Raw genomic sequence first — 24453 nt, forward strand, 5'->3', positions numbered from 1 at the left:
CTATCTCCAAATTTATGTTAAATCAACATGAAATGTCTGTTCTTTGAGAAAGTAGATAATATAACTTATATTCTACTTAACTTATTTAAAAAACTTAACTTAAGTAATTACATTCTTGTTTTAAAATGTTATATAAGTTATGTAAAAAAAGAAACGAATTACTTTTAAATGTATGTAAATTATAAAATTTTATATGACTTATGTAAAGTAATTTACGCTTAAAAGTAATTCGCGTTTTTACATCAAAATAAGTAAAAGTGCCTCCATAGTAACGGGTGATGCGGAAGTTATCGGACAAAATAAAAACGTCAATAACTTTATAAATTTTTTATAAATGCTTTATTTAAAAAAAATATAATAGGAGTTTGTTTTTTTATAAATAAAAAAACAAACTCCTATTATATTTTTTTTAAATAAAGCATTTATCTTTTAATAAAAATAAATTATTTTTTATTTGAAAAAATACCACCATCTGCAATTGATCTCAATTTTGCTCTGACGCCTTTCATATGCGACTGTAAAAAGTTTAAATCAATTTCTTGTAGTTTTAGTTTAATGCGATCAATCAAAACTTGCTCTGTTGAAGCTTGCCAATTTCCCTCGTAAACCTTCTGTGCCAAATGTCCCCAAAAATTTTCAATTGGTCGTGCTTGAGACACATTTGGGGGATTGAATTCTTTATCAACGTAATAGACTTATTGGTCCATCCAATTTAGAGAATCTTTAGAATAATGAGAACTTGCTAAATCTGGCCAAAATAAATAGTTCAAGTTTCCATGATACTTGCGAATAAATGGAAGAAGTCGTTTTTCTAAACACTCATTAATATAGATTGATGAATTGATCGCTACAGCTTTGGAAGTGCGAAACAATGGTTCGGACATACCACGGTCAGATATGGCTATCCACATTAATAATTTTTTTGGAAATTTCTCTTTTCCTATAAAACGAGGCATGTCTTTTTGTTGTTTGTGTAGTATCCGGAAATTCCAGGCATGTTGTCCCCTGCAAAACAAAAGTATTTTTCGTCATCGATGACTAGAACCGATTTGGTGTTATAGAGTTGGTTAACTAGTTTCCTGCTTCTTTTCTTTGCCTTTATTTGTTGTTCTACAGTGTATTTTGGAGTCTTTTCACGTTTTCTATATTTAATATTCACTTTTTTTAACTGACGACCAGTTGTCGATTGATTTACACCCAATTTAATACCTATTTTTCTCTGACTGACGCCTTTTTGATTGTTGACAAGTCTCGTTAATTCGGCTTTCTTTTCTCTAGTCCAGGATATCGGACGACCAGGGTGCTTTCTATCAGAAAACGATTGAACAGTTTCCAGTCTTTTTAGGTTATCATATATTGTACTTCGAGCAAATCCTTCCTTTTCAAATTGATTTACGATTTTTTTTTATTTTTATATTAGGTTTATTTACAAAAAACATTTTTAGTCGCTTTCGAAAAGATTCTCGTTCAGCTGCATTTAACCTCATTTCAAATAATTGTGTTTCAAATAATAAAGTTTATACTTTATAGAACGTTTATGCCTACAGATAAAACCACAAAAACTAATTATTATGCTCAAAGAATGAAATTAGAATTTGTCCGATAACTTTCGCATCACCCGTTAAACAGCTTTTTCATTTGACTTGTGTGTGTTACTTAATAAGCAATGAGCTTATTTAGTAACAAACAAACAGAGAAATATGCAGTGCTCCATTATAAGCCCAAATAAAAAAAACTTTTATAAATGGCTTTATAAATACTAATATTCTAACAAAAAACAAAAATAATAATGACTTTTAAATGTTGTTTCAAAGTATGATTAAAAATTGTATAAAAAATTTATTATTATAAAGGCTATTGGTCTATTCTTCGGAGTTCTTTTCTTCTTTTTCTTTTTCTCTATATAATAAAACCAGTCTATTATTTAATAAATATTCAAAATACTTAAACGAAAAAAAAAACCACAGTTACCATGTAAATGAAAATAATGTAAACAAAAAAAATTACCTTTATTAGAGGTTTCCTCTTGATTCTGCAAGAAAAAATTTTTTATAGGTTATTTAGTGAAAAGTTTAATTTTCAAGACCCAGAGGCGGATTCAGCAACGAGTCAAACATAACATAGAATAAAAAATCCTAAAGTTTTGCCATAATAATGTATTTTTTTAATTTAACTTTAATAAAAATGTTAAGTAACTCTGAGGAATAAAATTATGCTCAATATAATATACAAACTTTTTTTAATTTATTGACAAATATTATATAATGTATTATATAATAATATATAATATACACGTAAACTCTTACCCAATACACAGCAATTGTTCTTCGGAGCAATGCTCGATAAAATAAAGCATTTTTTCTATTCCTCGGAAATATTTCCCTCATTGTAATCTTGTCGATTAACATAAGTCTTTTGTCGGAAATAAATCCTTAACCTTAAAAAGATAGAGCAATATATACTAGTTTATATTTCTAAATATTGTAATACGATAAAAACAAATAAAATAATGCGTCCTTATACATATACAACATCCGCACTCATGCCTAATTATTAAGATAGATTAATAAAATAATTACTTCAAATGATTAGTACACTTACAATCAAACAAAGTAACCATATCTAAAATTTTATGACTCATTTTTAAAAAAATTCCGATATAGAATAATGAAAAAGTTAAACTTTAGAATCATTTTCCTATTTATTCTCAAAGAATATAAATACTTCCTTCATACTTAGTTTGCTAAATCTATTAGACACGATAGTTATTAGTTTTTATGTGTTTCTTTTGCCAATTTAAACATTCTTTACGATTTATTTTCGTAATGTTTAGCACTGCAACGGACCTTTTATGCTTAGCAGCTAAATTTACCATTAATTAAAATACAATTTTTATAATAATTATAAAATTTTAAATTTTTTTGTAATAAAAACATTAAGTATAATGTTCTATTTTATTTTGTTATAATTACACCAAAAAATAGTTGTGACTTCTTAATTAGATCACAAGCAAACAAACTCACTCTCGTATAGTTTTAAGATGCCACGACTGGTTTTCTGATCAAATAAATTTCAACTTAACCCCCGGGTTAAGTTGAAATTTATTTGACTCTAATTGGGTGTTATTGCAGATAACCAGTCATTAATTATATACTACCTGATGACGGTCATCCTGCAGGTCTACTTATAACGAATGTTTTCTTTTTTGAATTAAATTTCATAATATGTTTGTTTTATTTTAAAAACTTCAAGACGTGTACTTTTAAAATTCTTATGAATTATTTGCCTATTAATAACACTTTTTTGAATCGCGGTTAATCAATCTTCGTATATGCAGAGAGCACGGTGTCGATAGTAAATTTATTTAGTTTCTTAACACCTGAATACTCACGGAAAGTATATTGAGAGACATTACACAAGAAATAACTTAATATAAAAATCATAAAACATAAACATAAAATATAAAAATTTTTAAATCTCTATTCATTCTTCGATAAAAGCAAACTTCATATATTGCAGCGCACTCTACATAATAAAATTGATTAGATGAAGTATATACTTACAATGAGTTTATAAAGTTACTTAATTTGTTGTAGAAATATAGGTCAACAATATCGCTATACGGATAGTTAAAAAATAGCGAAAGATCAACCAATTTTGTAGCTTCATATCTTTGTTTAAAAAAGTTTTGACTAATATTTTTTTAATCCATTGATATCTTGCTACACTTTATTAAAGACTAAGAATGGACTTGTTAACATCGACAAATATATATATAAATGAATTAACGATAATAAAATGCTCTCTATATGGCTTTCTTCGCCATAAACTATGTGTGACTAATCTAATAGAGCCTTTTAATATTATTTCATCTCTTATAGCATTTCACCGATTTATAAATGTAATCTCGATTTTGCCAAAGCGTTGATTCTCTACCTCAAAACAGACTTATGTTAAAATTAAGATATTTCGGAATAAATGGGTATCAAAATAAAAAAGTTATATTAAGTTAATCCCTATAATGCTCTACTAAAATGTGTAATTTACGAGTCATTGTTTTATGTAACGCTAAGTGATCCACACATTTCGAACTGTTTTTTCAAAGTCCTTACAAATTTTTGGTATGCAAAAAGGCATTCACATTTATTGATGGAAAAATGGCTCTCAAGTTATGTAAAGTGTTTATTGGACCACACCATAAATATACAGTGTCTATTTGGGCTTATTTAAAAACTGATAAAACCTTGGTTAAATCTATTTTGCGCAAAGCAACAAAATGAACTTATATTTTGGTTGGGGCACCGGTAAGCATATGGGTTAAGAGAAAATTAACGCATATTTTTCCTAACATTTTGAACATTAAAAACTTACGCATTTTTGCCTTTAACCCGTATCTACAATAACATATCTTGATATAAGTTGCTCGTTTAAAAATATAATAGAATATATATTTTATATATATATATATTTTATATATATATATATATATATATATATATATATATATATATATATATATATATATATATATATATATATAAAATATATATATATATATATATATATATATATATATATATATATATATATATATATATATATATATATATACAGTACCTACTCAAATTATTAGACTCAAAAAAAAAATTCAAAATTTTGTTACTTTTTTGGATTTTCTTTGTTAGGTAGGGGTTATTGCTGTTTACTTTTTATTATTTATATGTAATATAACTTCCTGTCATTCATTTTTTGTTTTAGATTAAAAACATTTATGAAATATATACACTTTTTAACAATATTTTCAACTTTATAAAAGGTATGGTAAATTTAAAAAATATAAAATTAAAAACATTCAGTTATTTTTATCTTTCATAACTCAAATTATATGTCTTTATATGTTCAAATTATATGTCTAAATTATTGTCGACTGTCTTAAAAACTCAAATAATGAAATTTCAGTTGTTTTTAAGTGTTTTTTTAAAGAATCCCTGTCATATAATAACTTATTAAATGTTGTTGTGGTTTTAAGATTAATAATGGGTAGAGCTAGTGATGTTTCCCCACGTAAATTAGCTAAAGTAGCTGTTCTTCTGCAAGAAACAAATCACAGTCAAAGAAATATTGCCAAAATTGTCAAAGTCTCACAGGCTACAGTTAGAAGAATAAATTCTAAACTCAAAATGGGGGTCAAATTAGAAGCACAGCGAACAGGCTGCTGTGGCCGAAAAAGAATAACAAGTGCTAGAGATGATAGAAAGATCAAAAAAGTTATTGAGCAAAATCGTAAGATGCCAGCAATAAAACTGAAAAGCGTTTTGAAAGACCAAGGAATCAACATTTCACTTGGATCTTTAAGAAGGCGAAGTTACGAGTTAGGATTCAAGTGCAGAAAGCCACTGAAGAAACCAAAACTTACCACTGCGATGATTAAAAAACGTCTTGCTTGGGCTAAAAAACACTCTTCTTTTTCTCAGGATGACTGGAATAAGGTAGATTTTCTATTTATTCTCTCCTGAAACTTTAACAAACAATATTTTATTATTACAAGTTTTCAAAAGACGCTTTTGCATTAATATCTTACCCCAATTGATTTTACTAATACTTTAAATATTATTAAACATCAATAATTATTGCTATATTCAGGTTGTATTCAGCGATGAATCTACCTTTCAAACTTTAGAAGACAAAGCCACATTTGTCCGCCGCAGACCACGAGAACAACACAAGCCAGAATGTATCGTAAACAAGGTAAAGCACCCAGCATCCATAATGGTTTGGTCATGCATATCAAGCAGGGGTACCGGTCAACTTTACATTGTACAAGGGACAATGAAGCAAGATCAGTACAAGACTGTCCTACAGACCACCCTGATTCCACAGATACGAGAGTGGTTTCCTAATGGTGAAAAAATAGTTTTTATGCAAGATGGTGCTCCTTGCCATACTGCAAAATCCATAAAGACATTTCTTGCTAATGAGAGTATTGAGCTTCTTGATTGGCCTGGAAATTCTCCAGATATGAATCCTATTGAAAATCTGTGGGAGCTAGTAAAACGTAAAATCAGTGCGGAAATAATAACGAGTAAACAGAAGCTTACAGAACAACTGATTGATGTATGGGTTCGAGATCCAGAAGTTAAAGCATTGACCTCAAAGTGCATAAATAGTATGCCAAGGCGTGTCAAAGCTCTTATAGAGTCAAAAGGGCTCACAACCAAGTATTAAGTTTCTTAATATGCTTTGTATGTAATAATATATAGATTATATAACAAAAAAATTAAGTTGCGATTGCTTGTATTGCATTTTAGACACACAAAAAAGACAAAAAGCTAAAAATTGAGCTTGAGTCTAATAATATGAGTAGGTACTGTATATATATATATATATATATATATATATAAAATATACATAAACAAGTGTAAAGAAATTTTACACTTGTAGAATTTTGAATTGAATTGTTTATAATTTGTCACAATAAGAAGATAGCAGTCGCAATTTTTAAAAATTTTGTTCAACTAGATAAAGGTTATTTTAATGAGTCCAGAATAACGCAACCGCATGTATATAATAAATACATTTAGTTTCAGACATTTACATAAAGCGCATTTTTAAAGTTTTAAAATCAAATTGAACACATCTGAGATTATTTTGATAACACAGAAATATTTTGATACTTTGAAAGATTCATTTTTTTTCAATTTTATTTGCAGTAAATGTAAAAGTCAGTAACTAAAACAACTTCAAATGGTGTCTCAATTTGTAAAAGTCTCCAACTTAACAACTTCAAATGGTGTCTAACTAGCAACCAAACGACTACAAAAAGTAGGTTGCTGCTAAACAAAAATTTAGGTATTCATAGCAACCAAATAAACCTTGATAATAAGCTCAAACCTTTAATTCATGCCTATTTTACTGACTATAGCATAAATAAAAAAATAGCTATTAATTTTGTCTCAAAATTGGCAATTCGGGTCCACTGTGTTTTGCTCTAACGTTTGGAGCAGAAAGGGGAAATTTTGTTCCGAGACTCCAATTTATTTATTACATTATCGCAATTTTTAGCAAAGCCTTTATTTTTTATTTTTTTTTATTTTCATGCTATATTTTGCCATACAATGTTATATCCAAAGAATTATTGGCTTAGCATAGGAACAGTCACAAACAGTTATTAAGACTAATCCAAAACAGCGTCCGTTATCGACCAACAATTTTACTACTCAAGCGCTAAGATAGTGGTAGCAGGATTCGAACCCGTATCGCACAACAGTCCGAGTGTTAACATTTCGTTTGACGCTCAAATCAATTGAGCTATCCAGCGACAAACTATTGTCATATCCTTATTTGACTTAACTATACACATATAAATGCTTTTGAGTTTGTTTTATGTCTGAAAGTTTAGCTTTTTATCTCAAACACTATAAAGAATCAGCCCATGTTTCGAACCAATAATAGATTATCCTATATTATTTAGTTAATCATATAAGTTAAAAGCTAATTACTTTTGACCTGCAACATTAAAGACCAAGTACAAAAAATTCAACAATTTAAACTTTCTTATATATAACGAACTTAATTAGATAAGCAATTAAAAAAGCCAAGCTTTGAGATTGGTGTAGAGATTCGAATCATAAATCGATTTCAAAAAACACGTTCAGGCGTTCACAAATTGTTTCTCAACGCAACTATTTTTGCAATGTAATCTTGCTACTTAACATTTAATATTAGTTTCTCTTGTGGTTTTTTAACACTGGTACTTGTTTACACGTTTATTATTTATGAATGCAACTGACTTCTATTAAATGTGTTTCAAGAATTTTCATTAAAAGCTTTCTAAATTATTTATGCACTTAAGCACAGATCTATAATATTTTGATCTTTTATTGATTGGTAACAGTTTTCAATGTTGAATGATTTCTTTCATTATAAATTGCAACAACACTTTAAGCTTTATTAGTCACATTGCTGTTTGAGCCTGTTCACTTACTCGATGCAAGTTTCAGCTTCATATAAATTTTACTAATCGTAATGAAAAGCCCATTTCTAAATTGCCAAAGACTGTTGCCGCCAGTTTACAATAAACATGAAAACAGAATAAGAGTCTCTTTTCTAAAAAGTTGTTTAACTGTAACTTAAAAAAAACCAAGCTCTAAAACTTAAGTTACCATCACCATGGCTATAGAGCCTCACCTGCCCAAATATTTGCTCTTTGTGCAATGATGCTATTTTTTTTAATTGTATTTACTTCCACAAGACTGAGGGGGCTACTAACTAACATACATTTTTAATTGTTGTCTCTCTCAACTGTTAAACTCTAAAATATAAGTCTTGACAAACAAAGTCACTAATCGGAGAAAGAGTTGAGGCCTACCTGGAACTGGTAGGCCTCAACTCTTAAAACTTTTATTTACATAATAGATCTCTTATGCAAACAATTAAAAAACAATTTTCTTAAAACTTTTCAAAACAAAGTAATTATGTTTTAAAAAATATGTTGCTTATTAAATGTTATTTAACATGCATGTATTTTGCTGCAAATTCTTCACATAAATTTTTTTATAAATTTTATTCAGTTACTTATTGATACTGCTTTTAAAATGTTAAAACAATAACTAGTTAATAATATGTTAAAACATGCATTAATAAGTTTTTAGGTGTGTAAAAATCTAAATAAGGTGAACACATGCAATTGAATGCATGTGATACTAATTTTACAATATGTACAGGATTGCGAGCAAAATCACACACCATTCCTGACCACAAATGCTAAATATTGGTATTGAGAACATTAATCATGCTTGTTGACAACGTAATTGGCTTTTACAACCACCCCAAAAAAATGCAAACATAATTTTTTCATATTAAGCCCTGGTACACAGGTTTGTAACAGAATAAAATTTGTTAGAAAAACAAAAACAATGGGGAAAAATAGTTGCTGGCAATTTTATGAAAAAAAAACACAATAAAGTTTTAATTTTACAAAAAAACCTTACAATTAAGTTTAAGTTTATGAAAAAAACTTTTTTTTTACATAGTTACCAAACATAAATACAAGGGTCGAAATAGGTGTCTGACATTGGTGCCTCTCAGATCATCCCAAGATGCCCAAAAGGTGGGCAACCAACCACTGTTCATTATGTCACCAAAAATTAACAGTGGTTGGTTAGCCCCTCGGATAATTTCCAAAAATAGTCCAATGACCCTTAGTGTCTAGCATCTATTTCACCCCTATATATATATATATTGTGAATTAATGAACCAACATTACGAGTAATTTTTTGATGGTTTTTGGAAAAAAATGAATTAGTCAAATTATTGGCTTTGGCGGTTGTGTCACAACAATAAAAAATGTTTTGGTTTAACAATTATCAACAAAAATAATAATTTTTTTTACAATTAAAAAAAAAAAAACAATAATAAAGTTACCTTCATCAATCTTTGAAGTTGAACAAATTGGACTAAATGGTGACCCATTTGGTGCATTATTACTAGTTACTTGTGTTCTATATTGAGCTGAATTTAAACCAAAAATTAAAAGATTTATCTAGCAATAAACCACTAAAATATTGTTAAAATATATTGAAAACAAAAATAACTTTACCTTGCTGAGATTTTGATCAATTTGGAGAACTTTGATTTAAATTAATCTTACCATTCATTCCAAAAAAGTATAATTTGACTTTTTTTAGATTATTTTCACAAGAATCTGGTGAATTATGTCCAGCTGGAACATTTCTGCATTTTCGATATCTTAAATTTTGCAAGTTTAAATAAAACTTAAAATGATTATCGTAACTTTTAAATTATACTGATTCTTGTTACACAGTTTTGGGATTATTAGTAATGAAAGGAAAAATTTTGATTATGGTGTTTGTATTTTTCGATATGTATGTTTGATTATGCATGTTTTTAATATTTAGAATATATGGAGAGATGAGGAGGTGGGACAGAGGAGACTTAAATCTAGTTCAAGGTGACTTGTAAATGTAGAACATAAGCATACAGAAAATTAGATATTTCTGGAAAAAAAAAGGTAGATACAAATGTATAACAACTTAAAAAAAACATAAAAGGGGCTTGCATTAATGAGAAAATAAACTGTTAAAAATTAATAATTAAAATGGTTGAGAGAACCAGACACAGTTTTGATCTGTATTTTTTATTGATCATCTACACACAAAACCAAGCTAAATTTTAATTAATTGAAAAAAAATGAAAAATATGGATAAGTTATTAAATTTGATATTACTTACTTGAGTTCCTTATATATATTTCCTTTATTTTTATTAGCATAAGCCTATAAAACAAAACATGTGATCTATGTAGTGGTTTAAGAATAATAATTAATTGTAAAAATTTATAACACTTACTAACAAATTGTCATTAAGTAAAAGAACATACTTTAGCAAAAATTCTATATCTTGACACAATTACAAGAAGAGATGTCATGCATTCTCCTATATCTTTCCATAATAGTGGTTCACCTTCGGGATTAGGATCAATGCTAGCTAGTTTTTCAAAGTGAGGAAATTGCTTTTCTAAGTTTTCTGGATCATATGTCCTTTGAAACTCAATAAAAAGTTCTTGTAGACTTGATGAAAATGTAGCAGAAGTTTGCAGCTATAATTATTAACAAAGTATAAATATTTTGTTTTTTTAAATACTTTTTTTTCATTCTATAAAAAAAAGGTTTTCCCTTTAATCACGCACCTTGTCAATGATTAACTGCATATGTGATTTATGATCATCATCACCATATAAGAAAGCTGACAATTGTTCTGGGGATATTTTAACTTTGATTTTGTTTGCAATTTGAACAATTTCTGCATTGTGTTCTTTTCTCAGTGCTGAATATGTTTGATACTGAATATAAAAAACAAATAACAAACAGTAAGCGTTAGCACTTAAAGCCAAAATGATTTTTCAACAAATATTCAATAAAGATTAAAGAAAAACACCTTTTCATGAAGTTGTAGTAATGATGAATCACGATCTCTCTTTGTCACCTGACATTATTATGGTGTGAAAAACGGTTTAAAAAAATAAAATAAATTTATAAAATCCAATAAAAATATTTTTATTTTCCAGTTAAACAGCTTATATAGTTGGGCTAAAAATAATTTTTAATTCTTCCTCAAATAAAAACTTCCACCTTAAAACAAGTAGCTCTGTAAAGCAACTGTACAACATGTCCAATACTTGTTTTAGAAGTTTTTTTCTAAACGTTGAACTACAAACAAAACTAAATCTTTTCGTGATAGAGTAATTTCACCCTCTAATGATAAAAGTATCAATCTAAACACATAACAGCAAAATATAATATTTATTAACTTTAACTATTTTTAAAGTTATACTGAAACTTAAAATGAAGTGATGTAAAGTTAAATAATTTTATTTATATTATGTAAAGTTAAATAATTTTATTTATATTATGTATTTATATAACTTTATTTATATTATGTTTATAATGATAGCATAATTAAATTAAATATAATTATTATAAAGTATGACAAATTTATGAAAAAAACAAAGATTTAGTTTCTCTTTTACCTAAGAACTGTTTCTTGCATAGCAGGACCTAAAATCTGGTATCCTCTTTGTTTTAAAGTTGCCCAAAGGGCTGCAGATAACGCCTGTGAGCTTAGAGGCGTCAAAAATAGTTCTTTCACAGCTCTTTCACCAATACTTTGTGCAGCTCTCATTGCACAAGACTGACCTTCCACCTCTGCAAGCGGACAATGTAAAATTAAACAACTATTCGTAGCATTGGCCTTATAAGCTCATTACCACTTGTATAATTGCAATTAGAACTAGTTTGACAATATTTTGCAAGCATTCAGCTAGGGTTTCAATAGCAATTCTACCTGCATCAAATTCTTTACAATTTATAATAGTTTCATTATTATAAAACTAATTCAAAATGATAGGGAATAGTTTCACCACACAAAGAGAGAAGGGTTATAACCACTATTAAATAGCCTCCTCATCTGTAGTGACGATCTTGGCCTTGAGGAGGTGAATAAGAAAAAAAAAATACATATATCTTTCCAACAATTTATCCAACATATAATTCTCTGGAAAATATTTTTTAAGTTTTTTCCTGTGTACATAATTTTCTTAATAAAATTGTTAAATCAAAGTGCTGAAGGTCCTGAGATACACAACTAATATTTTACCACCAGATATTTTTTTAAGTAATTATAAAAATTATTCTTTTGTGAAATCCATTCTTGACAACATATTTAAATCCAGTTAATTGAGAGATTTCTATCACAATTCCTGTATGTAGGTCAGTATGTTTAGTAAATTTCTAATTTCCATCTGAAAATTCAAATGGAATTTAAAAACTTACCAAACATTTTATGCCTACTCATTTAATGTATTTAAAATGGATAGTTTACATATAAACAAATTCTTATTTATATATGCAAATTTAAGATTAAAGTTTATCATTGTATTCATAAATAAAAATTGCTAAAATAGAATTGCAAATTACAATTTGAATTATGCAACATTTTGTAAAAATAAAACTTACAATTTAACACAACATTTTTACAAATCTTTACACAAAATAGTTATTTTACTGTTATTCCCTTTAAAATACAAAATAATCAACTGCATAAATAATGTGCATTTATAATAAAAACATTAAGAAAAAAGTAAGTGAAAGTATTTTTTTCTAAAAAGAAAAGAAAATAAGTAGATCTTAATTACCCATGAAGTTACATTCCTTGTTTGGATTAATAGGTGTTAAAAGTATTAATAGGATGTCAATGAGACTTTTTAAGCAGGTCTAGGGATATTACATCACCAAAAAACAAAACGTTTTATTTTCTTTCCTTACCAAATCGCTTATTATTTCTGTTCCACTAAAGTTATGGTCTTTCTATGTAGCCAATTTCAGACCGACAACTATGAAGCTAATTTCAGACCAACTTTTTATATTAATAATATAATTCATTTACTTTTTATATTATAAAGCATTTTTTAGAAAAGAGTTTTTTAGTGATTTTTAAATCCGCAACTTTCTAAAATCTGTCTGGATCATGATCTCTTGGTTCTGATCTATAAACAGGTTTTCCAACGAAGCCATTTTTTTAAAATGTTTCATATTTCTGTTTTCCACTGCAACACTTATTCGATATTTGTTTCTAAAGTATAAAAATCATTCACTCCTTCTCATTTAAATAAATTTATATAAAAATGTAAATAGTGGATAGTAAGCATATAAATTCAAGATTTAAAAATGCAAGATTATAGTTTATAATGTTATTATATCATCGCTATTATAAACAAACTTTACATTCACAAAAGATATGTTAATATCAACTTTTTAATTCATTATAATAAACTGTTAGTCTAATTTTTGTGAGTAAGATTAATGCAACTCTTGACAGGAATAAATGAGCGCAATGAGCTGTGAAAAGTTTATTTAAAACAGACATGGCATGCCAAGCAAGCTTCTCGCCTAAACAGCTTTTTGTGTGAGCCAACTGTTTTTACACGAGGTATCATTTTAAATTGTTTTTTTTTGTTCCAGATGATGCTTGATGTCAAAATTATTTAATGCAGTTTAAAACATAATGAAGTTGTTTAAAACTTACATAATTTATACTTATTAACAATTACTTTAAATAATAAATTCATAATTTAAAATTATAAAATAAAAATTTTTAAAATATACAAAAGAAAACATCTTTATGAAAATAAAAAAGTTTAACTGTAATACTATTAATATATATATAATATACTATATATATATATATATATATATATATATATATATATATATATATATATATATATATATATATATATATATATATATATATATATAATATAATATATATATAATATAATATATATATATATATATATATATATATATATATATATATATATATATATAATATAATATATATATATATAATATACTATATAAAATACCTTAATAAAAAACTTTGTTTAAAGATCGTTTAATGTTTAAGTAATTTAAAATTGCTTTTATTTAAAACATCAGTTATTTAAAAACTTTACTTATTTTTAGAAGTCACTTTCGCTTTCTTTGCAGCAGGTTTTCTTGCTGCCAACGGTTTCTGAGCGCTTTGGAGATTAGAGATCTTTTAGTATCTCCAATCTTTTGATAATGCTTTACTTTCTATAATCTGTCCTGATCTAATTGCTATTGTTTTTTAAATTCATCAATTTTTGGTTCAACCTACAAGTTTTTTTTTTTGTTTTTTTTTTAAATATATTTGTCGGAAGACAGATAAGATGCTTCAACATTGTTTGCGTTACTTTTATAAGTTACTAACTCCACAGGTAGCATGTCTCATTCCTCTTCTAACACTATAAAGTAAATATTTAAATAAATAACGGCTTGCTTAAAAAAAGAAATACCATCATTCTAATAAAATTTGTATAAAATCATTATACAAACTTTTATATTTGCTGAAGGAAGCCTCTCTTTTTCAGTTTTTCTGATTTAAAAACCTGCATATACTTCAAGCTGTTGGGGCGGTAGTTCTTTATCATTTTTATATCCTAAAAATGTTGAAAGTTTTTTTAATATTTTTAATAAATATTAAAAAAAATAATTTTGACTTACAGGATTTAAAATTTTTTACCACTATTATTTCTTGTGTTTTTATTTGTTTGCTAGTCTGCATCTTGTAAACCAATCGGCAATAACTTGATAAGTAAAAGTAACAACATATACTGAGTATTTGTTGGGATTAATTTTGTTGAAGAGCAGTATATGCTCATATATTGCTCTTCAACAAAATTAGTACCTTTAACTTTGATATACTAGTGTCCGTGCTGATTTAAACAGCTAATCCTTTCAACTTTATTGTGACTCCCATCTAATAAATGTTGAATAAAATTATTATGCTAATCATTTATCCAATGTCATTAATGATGTCATCAATCATTGATGTGTGAATTAAAATGTTAAAATAAAATTATAATAATTCAAAAAATTATAAAGTATAAAACTATAAAAGTTTGTAAAATGATAAAGTAAAAAAATTACCAACCTTTAACTCTACTTTTTTAATATCTTCTAAATTCGATGATGATAAATAATGACATGAATATACATCAGTAACTGGTATATCTGTTGAAAGTAACTTCAACTTTTAGGTTTTGTAGTCATTTTTCATTTTTAAGTTTTGGAATTAGGTAACTAATTTTATAACTTGAAGAACTTCTAAAACTTGAGAAGTTCTAAAAAATTGAAAAGTTTTAGAATTAGGTAACTAGTACATTTTCTATTGATTTATTGTAATAAAGATTTCTTTATCTTATGCTAACCAAAATACTATTAAATAAAAAATGTTCAAATGTTAAAAATTGTAAAACATAAAGTATGAAAAAATTTGAATAAGCATAATGGTAATATTTTCAACATTGTTAGCTTGTATTAAATTTTCAAACACTTTTCAGCTTTTCATTTGCTAAATAAAAATAAAAATGTTTTTAGAGTTTGAAACAAAAAATGTAAAAATATTTTTACTATATTAAGAAATTTTGGAAACTTACAATCAACAATTCTATCTTATTTATATATTTATATATATATATATATATATATATATATATATATATATATATATATATATATATATATATATATATATATATATATATATATATATATATATATATATATATATATATATATATATATATATATAAATATACAGGCCTCAACGGCAGTAAATGAGTGCAAGAGCAGAGAAAAGCTCTCCTAAAACCAACATGGCGAGCCTTGTGAGCTGCATTTCTAAACTGCATTTTACAAAAGTTTTTGGTTTTTGCACAAGCTATCTGTTTATTTATATAAAAATTGCTTATTAAATACAAAATTTAGTTTTATACTTGTTACTAGCATATGTTTGTAACGTTAATGTTACAATAATAAACACATAACAAGAGTTATTTTTTTGACTTTGCAAAAACCGTGCCTGTTTATTATCCAATGAATTAAATTTTTTTGACTTCGCGTTTTTCATTTTAGTTACAATGATAATTAAACTTTTGAGAGAAAAAAAAATACTTTTGCGAGAGCTGTAAATTGCTCCCGTAAACTGTTTTAGGGGAGTGTGGGCGAGAGTGAGAGCTAAGCTCTTGCTTCCCGCCGATGCCTATATATATATATATATATATATATATATATATATATATATATATATATATATATATATACATATATATATATAGTATATATATATATATATATATGTCTATATATATATATATATATATATATATATATATATATATATATATATATATATCGTATGATCTTTAAAAAATTTTAAGCTGACTTTGTTATTTCTAGCAGTTTAATCATTATGTGAAAGTTACACATTTTAATTTTATTTTATTTTCAAATCTCCTCCATTAAAAGTTTTGTAGAACTTCCAATAATGATGCTATCAAGCTGATTTTTGTTTTGATATGTATCTTATTCCTAACTCTTTGCATTTGTATCAACAACTTCTAAACAATTTCTAAGACTTACCTTTTCATGTGAGAAATTCACCTCATATATAGCAAAATGACACTGGATTTATAAAAGAGCTTTAAAAACTATACTTAGTGGTAAACCAAGAACCTTGAATATTTGAAGGGTCTTTAATATTATCAAAAAACAAATCCTTACAAGTATGTCAACCTGTGCGGCAAATTAAACGAAATTATAAAATTTTAAAATAATAACTAAATGATATAAAAAATTTTTTAAATTTGTTTAAGAAATATCTGTTTATTTTCTAAAAATGAAAGTTTTCTTTTAGGTTTTTTTAGATCAATTTTTTATACCAGATGTTTAAAGTAAAAATTTTATAATTATAGTATAAAAATTTTACCTCCTCAACCTCTTCTACCGATTTACTTTGAGTAAAGTCTTTAATATTATCCTTTAAAATAAAACAACTGTTAAATTTTATTTTTTTGGTTTAATAATTGAAAATATAAAATAATTCAATTAGTGAAAAACAACTTTTCATTAGAAAAATACAATTTTTAGCATTGTTGTAAACATGAATAAAAACTCTAATCTTGCAACTCAAATACGAAATATATATTACTTATAATATTGTATATATTGTACCAAATATATATATTACTTATAATAATAAAAGAGAACAAGACAATAAAAGAGAACAAGGGAATAAAAAAAGAGAATAAAATAGAATTTAATATTATTATTAAAGGAGAACTACAATAAAACTCAAACTTTCACAATCTTTTATAATATTTTTCTTAAATTTTACTATACTTTTTAATTTTTCACGCCCAACACAAAAAACTTGGTTGTGATTTTCTACTTTATAAACCTTTTATTAAACATTTTATAAAATGTTACATTTGGGTCGTAACTAGCTAAGAATATCTAATGTCATGCTAAAAATTACACTTTTAAATGGCGGTAGGAGATAAATCGGTCTTTTGCTATAGTTCTTTATAACCTCTGTGTAAAAGAGTTGATGATCTTCTACTTCATACTTTAAATTTAAACTTGGTGTGACAATTTATGAACAACCCCTACATATGATATCATTAAAAACTTTTATCTCCTATCTACTTAAAAATTAACATGGAATTCACAGAAATATTAAATAACAAAAAAAAATATTAAATGAAATATTAAATAACAAAAAAAAACATGAAATATTAAATAACAAAAAAAAAAGTTCTTTAAAAAAAAAAGTATAAACTTTTACATTTATCTCAATACATAAATTCCATAAATAAAAACTATAAAATCATTTACAAGATAACAAAAAAAAATTTAAAAATATAAAAGTAAAATTCTTTAAAAATAAAAAAGTAAAAAAGCAGTTGTGTAAATAGATAAATGGGGGATCACACCCCAGCAAGGCATGGGTAGGGGAGACCATAGCTAAAGAAATACAGTGAAGGTTTTAAGGAGTTTTTTTATTATTTTTCTTTTAATTTTTAATAATCGAGAGATCTAGTTCTTATTCATTAAGAGACTTATTCATTAAAAGGGATCCCAAGAAAAAATCATGCAAGGAGGAGATGGAAGAGCACAATTTGTAGTTATGCCACTGATAAAAAGATTTAAAATTTTTTATAACAAAAAGCCATTGTTGAATAGTAGTACATATTTAAATAATTAAAAATATTTATGTTATTCTTTAACACATATACATTTGAAGATAAATTTGATGAAACTTGTGAAAATGAGCGGATATAAACAGAAAGTTTATAACCAAGTTGCAAAACTCTAGTGCAAAGAATAATTGTAGCAAAGAGTAGCAGAGCACTATAGTTATTGTCAACTTTTAATTGCTACCATAGAGGAGAAATACTTTGTTCAAATTTAAATTTTATTTTTGTGTCAGAAATTTCCAAAAAAAATCTTTGTTGTGAAAATTGAAAAATGAATCATATATTTTAACTACTCTATTTCATATTTACAATCTCAAACATATACAATATATTGTTGTTTATATCCCAAATCGTGCATCATTGTTAAGGTTGTTAGCGCATTTGTGATGATATTGCAAAATCAATCTTTATAGGTCTTAGCAATTTGTTCAACTCCTAAAATAAATTTAAATTAAAAACAACAAGAACTTTAAACTATTGAGTTTAAAATAAAATTGATAAGAGAAAGAGTTCGTGTAAAAATAACTTTTCCATTTTATATATTTTTATTACATAATACTTTAACACAGTATGTAATAATAAACTCCGTAATGGGAATATAAAGAAAATCTATAAAAAAACAGGAAAATCAAAGTAATTAACAGACAAATATATATATACAAATATATATATCTATTGTTAAAATTATTGTAAAAAATGTAGAGGCAAAAATAAAAACTACTAGAAAAAACTACTACAAAAAGGTTTAATTGGTATAAATTGAAATCTAGCATTTAATTAATAACAAATTTATATAAGAAAAAATATTTCTTGGTGACGAACACTAGCACAAGGTGGCTAGAGTTCCAGAGGTTATAGCCCCCTTTATCATATGAGGTCATTCTTTTAAAGGGTGCCGTAAAGCCTAACTATCAATCTGCTGGATAAGACTAAGTACTAGGTACGAGAAAGTGTTTTTCCCTTCAACTCAATTGCCATTATAATTTGAAATGAAACATTTTTTTAACAATGTAACAGAATTTTTAAAATTCACCATAAATAGAACAAAATTAACAAAATGTAGTCTGACCTGCAAACCTATTGTTTTGACACAAACTTTTCTTTAACAACCTGTGAAATTTCCAAGATGGTTCTCTCCAGCCATTTTAAGAGAGAATTTCTGATTGAAAAAGAAAATCACTATTAAATTTTTTTAAAAAAAAACTATTCAATATTTTTTGGCATCATAAAAATAAAAAATTAACAACAAAATTAACTAAATGTAGTCCTACCTGCTAATCAATCGTTTTGACTCAAACTCTTCCTTCACACCATGTGAAATTCATATAATGGTTTCACCCAGTTATATTGAGAAAGAACTTGCTGATAGAAAAAGGAAATCACTATGAATTTTTTTTTTAACAAATCACTAATAAATATTTTTTATCACAATAAATAAAAAAATATTTTTTTAAAAAAATCTCTATTCAACCTCTTTTGGCACCACCAAATGAAAAAATATATAAAACTAAAAAAAATGTACTCCAACCTGCCAATCCATTAGTTTGACACAAACTCCTTCTTTACACTCTGTGAAATTAGCAATTAAGGGGCCATCTATAAAGGAAATCATGGTTAAAGGGAGTAGGGGGTCGAGACAAAAGGACAAAAAAGAGCAAGAGAGAGGGAAGAGTTTATCAGAAAAGGAAGTCACCTAAAAGATTTTTTTTATTTTCTATGTTAATCTTAATAACCTTGAACATGCTTTTCATAACGAGCTTCATAAAAACACATGTGAACGTGTGATTTTATGAAGTTATTGTTACATTATTGTTCTTTTGATTTAAATTTTTTTCAAATCAAGATTTACTATAATTTAATAAGTTATCGCTACAGTCTCGCCACAAAATTCTTGATAAACTTTTTAAAGAAATAAAAAAATAGAAATAGTCCTGCAGCTAATTATTAACATATTTTTTGTTAACAAAAAAATATTATTTATACATATATAAAGCCTATTTCTTTGCAAGCTACTATATTAGGACTTGACAACGTTAAAGGTTTAAGAAATAGAGAAATCAAGAATTCAAGAACTTCTTGAAAAAAATCTTTTTTCAAGAAATTCTTGACTCATATTTAAGGCAGAGCAGTCTATCTTTGTTAAAGAAACAGTATTTTGAATTTGCTGATTTTTTCAAGTTCAATGATTGATCAGTTCCTAATGGTGGCTGAGTATATCAATCCTGGCAACATGACAGAGCTTGATTCGCATCATATCTATACAATAGAATAAGACTGATTTGCCTCTCGTGTTCACACCAGTCATATTTCATGCAGATCGTAAAATGCGAATATCCCGAATGTAGCTCTTCGACAAGGAGCTCTTATTTCCATGTTATTCCTGGTCACTTTTTTTCTTCACCCATTCTAATTTGCCTGTCAGAAGATGGCTTAAAAGCTGTAGCCGTTTCAGACATTGCAGGAAAAAATCATTTCCCTTATCATTTCTAATATTCAGTGCACCATTCCTTGATCATTAAAATCATTCAAAGTCCCTCTTTATGATCTATTTTGCCCCTCTGTACAATTAGGTTTGTCTCAGATCTGTAAGCATTGCAACTTGTTTTTTACTTCTCAAGTCATTCTTAAAAAGTGTGTCAGCTCTACTTATTCCAATGTTTTTAACCAAATAGCTGTTATCTCTTCGCAAAGTCAGACCTGTTTACATTGTCTCCAAGAACAAAGATTGATGGCTACAAATGTGGCAGAAGAGAATGCAGCCTTTGCTGAATAGCTCAATGAGGACAAAATCAAAACAGAGAGCCTCCATATTCCAAATGATGTGACCATTTAAGACAATTCAGACTGCTCTATTTTAATCATATTAATTAACAATCATTTCAAAAATTCTTGGATGGACGAAGAGTGAAGCAAGTTTCCATGTTCACATTTAATATATAGACTAACATAATATAATTTTTCAATTGTGCAATTCGTATCATCCTTTTTAATGGGGGATAGAAAATAGGGCAACCGGTGACAATGGAGGGGAAGAAGTCAAAATATTGCCTAAATAATGGTGACTTACTTTGTGGATAGCCCTTAACCTGAATCTGAAATCAATCTGAAAAAAAAAAAATCTGAACCTGGTCAATTCTAATCTGAATTGACCTTAAAGATCCTTCACGAAAGTATAATATGGGTCTTCATAAAATCTTTAAATTTGGGGTATTTTCGTTAGCAAAATTTAATTACCCAAAATTCTTTTTAAAATCATTGAGACCCTTAACTGACACTAGTATGAATATACAAAGTTTTACACATGCCCATAAGCTGTCTTATGTATCAAAAAATCATTGTTCCGCCAAAGTTTGACACAGCTATTGTGTCAAACTTTGGCCTTAACCAACACCAGAAAAACTTTTGAGCATTTTAAAAAAAAATTAATTCAACAAACCACAACTGATTTTTTAGTTTGTTTACCCCCAATTTCTAATAAATGATATAATATGGGTTAATTAAAAAGTCGACATATATTCACTTACTGTGCTTATTCTCAAACAATTCAGTTAATAAATGTTATAAATTAAATGCAAGCAAATTTTTTTACATACATTGATTGAAAGGTTATTTAAACCATAGTGTAAACCATTTTGAAAAATCTTGATTTAAATTTATAAAAGTGTAAAAACAGGAACTCAGTATTGTATTTACAAATATAAAAATAGAGACTTAGATCCCACAATTTTTGAAAGTAAGGGCGATACAGATAAAATGGAAAACAGAAGAGTTATTGAAAATAATACAACCAATTGCAGTAATTTTAGATAAGTTGCTAAAAGATATAAACAAAAATAAGTGACACTTTATAAACAATATTTGTATTTTATATAAGATTAAAAAAAAAAACAAGATATTTTCAGACTGTCAGAAACACTTATCTTCTTACAAACAGACTATATCTTAGATAATTCAAATCTTATTTGTTTAAAAATGAAAATAAAGCTGCAGTGAATTTTGCAGATAAAGAATTCAAAAATTTGTTACCAACAATATTTTAGTTTAAATCTTTGGATTGTAACATTGCAACAGACATTGAAGGATTGTTAAATGTACCAACACCTTGTGCAGGAATCAGAAAATTTGTTCTTGTGCAGGAATTGAAGAAATCTCATGTAGTACAGGAATCAAAAGAACTTGTCGACTCGTTCCTTTAAAGTTAAGAAAGAAGATAGGTGTTGAAAAAGTTTGACACTGTAAAGTGTTTTGTTAAGGTTAGAGAAGGTTTAACTCAAGTTAAATAAGGAATGCTTATTTTTTATTGAAAGGGATAACTAAACACAGCTTCTTTTAAAAAATTAGAATTTACACAAAACCATGGTTATTCTGTTTTATTTTTTTAATAAATCTTGATTTTTTTTTTTTTTTTTTAAGTAGCACATATTAGATTTATATTTGCTATTCAATAATCATTGTTTATTATTATTTTTGTTATTTAACCCAAAACTTAAAGAATAAAGAACTCTGGAGTTGAAACAGTTGTGGGAAGTATTTTCAAAGTAGCTCATATTAGATTTATATTTGATTACTTACTACCAATGAACTATATTCTTTAATAAAAAAACAAATATAATTAGTTAAACTGTTGAAAATTAACTAAACTACAGAAGTGTTTGAAAACCAACATAAATGAAAAAGTATTTTCAAAGTAGTACATATAAGATTTATAGAGTTTTGTTAAGATTTATTTCTTAAAACTCAATAAGCAAAAAGTCAAGGTCAGAAACAAAGCGAAAAAGAACATAAAGAGAAAATTGATTGATCGTGAGGGAAGTGAACATAAAAGACTTAAAAATGTCTTTAATTATAACTAATTATGATGTATGAGACTAATTATGATAGATGTTATTTTATACAAAAATTTTTCCAATTTGTTACAGTAACTGTAAAATTGTAATGAGGAGTCTTTGAAACTTCACAATGTCAATCTGAAATCTGAAAAAAGACCAGAACTTTTGCTGAATTTATATAATTGAAGATTTGGTTTTAAATATGAGTCCCATGAGTTTAATGTCAGGGAGGAATATAGATAGTAACAAACTATTATATTTTTTGAAGTGTTAATGCTAAATTTTTATACATAATATTTTTGAACCCTAATAAAGAATTGTTATGTTTTGAATTTTATTAAGATTAAAATATATAAAATTTGAATAAAATCAAATCAAAAAAACAGAGAAAAATTATAAAAAATCAGATTAAAATAAACAAAATCCTATTGAAATCAGAAGAATCTGATTAAAATTAAAAATTAGAAACATTACTTGCATTAAGTTATAAAGCAAATAACCAAGGTGAAAATGTTAATAAAAAGTAGCAACTGGTTTGAATTTTAAATGCAACGCAACTTTATTTAAAAAAAAAATGATTTATTAAAAAAAAATTTATTTATTTTAAAATCAGAAGCTACTCTATTAAATTGATGAGTCAAGATTCAAGCATTGACTTACCAAGTTAAATGGTCATTGTATAAGTCAATACAACCAGAAGCCTAAGTTAAAGTTTATACCTTTAAAAACTTTAGAATCACATGATTTTTAAAAGAAATTGTTTGCTACGATGAATTATATCACTTTTCATTTAAATTCAAAAGCATTTTGAAAATAATATATAAATAAACAAATAAATGAATTTAGTAAAAAAAAGTTGTTTTAAACTAATTATTCTCCTTACATTTTTCTATAATATCTTGAACTCTTGTAAATTTTTAATGAAGAATAAAAGATTAAAAACTGAAGATGGTAAATTGAACTTTCTGTTGAATGGTTTACATCTCTTGCATTTACTTTGCTTCTTTGTGATAATATAAAACCAAAAAAATTCTATGATGGTATCCAGCGCTCTTTGGAGTTTAAATACATTTTGTTAAAAATAAAAGCCACTAATATAGATTTGACAGCATCATAAAATGAGTTTAGCGTTTTCCATAGATGACTAAATTTTCCTTGACTTTTTTATTTTGTTTGTTTTTAATGACATTGTTCTGTAATATTCAGGCATGAAAATTTGAAAAAAATTAATCTTAAAACTGTATTCTAACATGCATATTTTCTTGTGATGAGTATTTAATTATTGCATTGAGAATTTCTTTATCAAACAAAAATATTATTTAGCTTTACACACAGAGTAAAAGTACAACACCTAATAAAATTGAAAAACAATACACTTAGTGTGTCGCTAAATTTAAATTGTATACTACATAAATGTTATTTGTGTCTATTATTATAATTGTTAATTGTTCTTGCTTGAAGCTGATTGTTTTTCTGTTGCTGT

The 24453-nt window shown here is 26.3% G+C and overlaps 1 protein-coding gene and 1 long non-coding RNA gene across 6 annotated transcripts; both read right to left on the reverse strand.

The window, feature by feature from the left end:
* Positions 1–1786: 1786 nt before the first annotated feature.
* On the reverse strand, positions 1787–15224 carry LOC136075069 (roquin-2-like). Of its 5 annotated transcripts, XM_065787306.1 has the most exons (14): positions 15036–15224; positions 14625–14861; positions 14438–14541; positions 14035–14346; positions 11150–13148; positions 10956–11003; positions 10708–10860; positions 10399–10617; positions 10251–10294; positions 9650–9747; positions 9424–9510; positions 2307–2437; positions 2008–2032; positions 1787–1899 (listed from the first exon to the last, which is right to left on the reverse strand). In XM_065787306.1, exons 7-12 carry the CDS (start codon positions 10726–10728, stop codon positions 2433–2435), a joined length of 474 nt encoding a protein of 157 aa, XP_065643378.1. In that variant the 5' UTR covers positions 10729–10860; positions 10956–11003; positions 11150–13148; positions 14035–14346; positions 14438–14541; positions 14625–14861; positions 15036–15224; the 3' UTR covers positions 1787–1899; positions 2008–2032; positions 2307–2432. The 5 variants fall into 5 exon arrangements, with proteins under 5 accessions (XP_065643378.1, XP_065643380.1, XP_065643377.1 ...); XM_065787308.1 differs by having other exon boundaries at positions 10956–13148; positions 14625–14688; XM_065787305.1 differs by having other exon boundaries at positions 10956–13148.
* Positions 15225–18449: 3225 nt separating this feature from the next.
* Positions 18450–19610, reverse strand: LOC136074762 (uncharacterized). The gene is made up of 3 exons (XR_010635405.1): positions 19413–19610; positions 19211–19300; positions 18450–18576 (listed from the first exon to the last, which is right to left on the reverse strand). It is a non-coding gene; the product is annotated as an uncharacterized LOC136074762 (long non-coding RNA).
* Positions 19611–24453: the final 4843 nt, after the last annotated feature.

Source organism: Hydra vulgaris, chromosome 01, assembly GCF_038396675.1.
Source record: "Hydra vulgaris chromosome 01, alternate assembly HydraT2T_AEP".
NCBI classification, from domain to species: Eukaryota; Metazoa; Cnidaria; class Hydrozoa; order Anthoathecata; family Hydridae; genus Hydra; species Hydra vulgaris.

Coding starts and splice junctions, on each gene's coding strand:
- LOC136075069 (XM_065787309.1), bottom strand. CDS start 10,728: ATGCAGTTAATCATTGACAAG. Junction 10,618..10,707: donor TGCAGTTAATCATTGACAAG/GTGCGTGATTAA, acceptor TAATAATTATAG/CTGCAAACTTCTGCTACATT. Junction 10,295..10,398: donor GATATAGAATTTTTGCTAAA/GTATGTTCTTTT, acceptor TTTGTTTTATAG/GCTTATGCTAATAAAAATAA.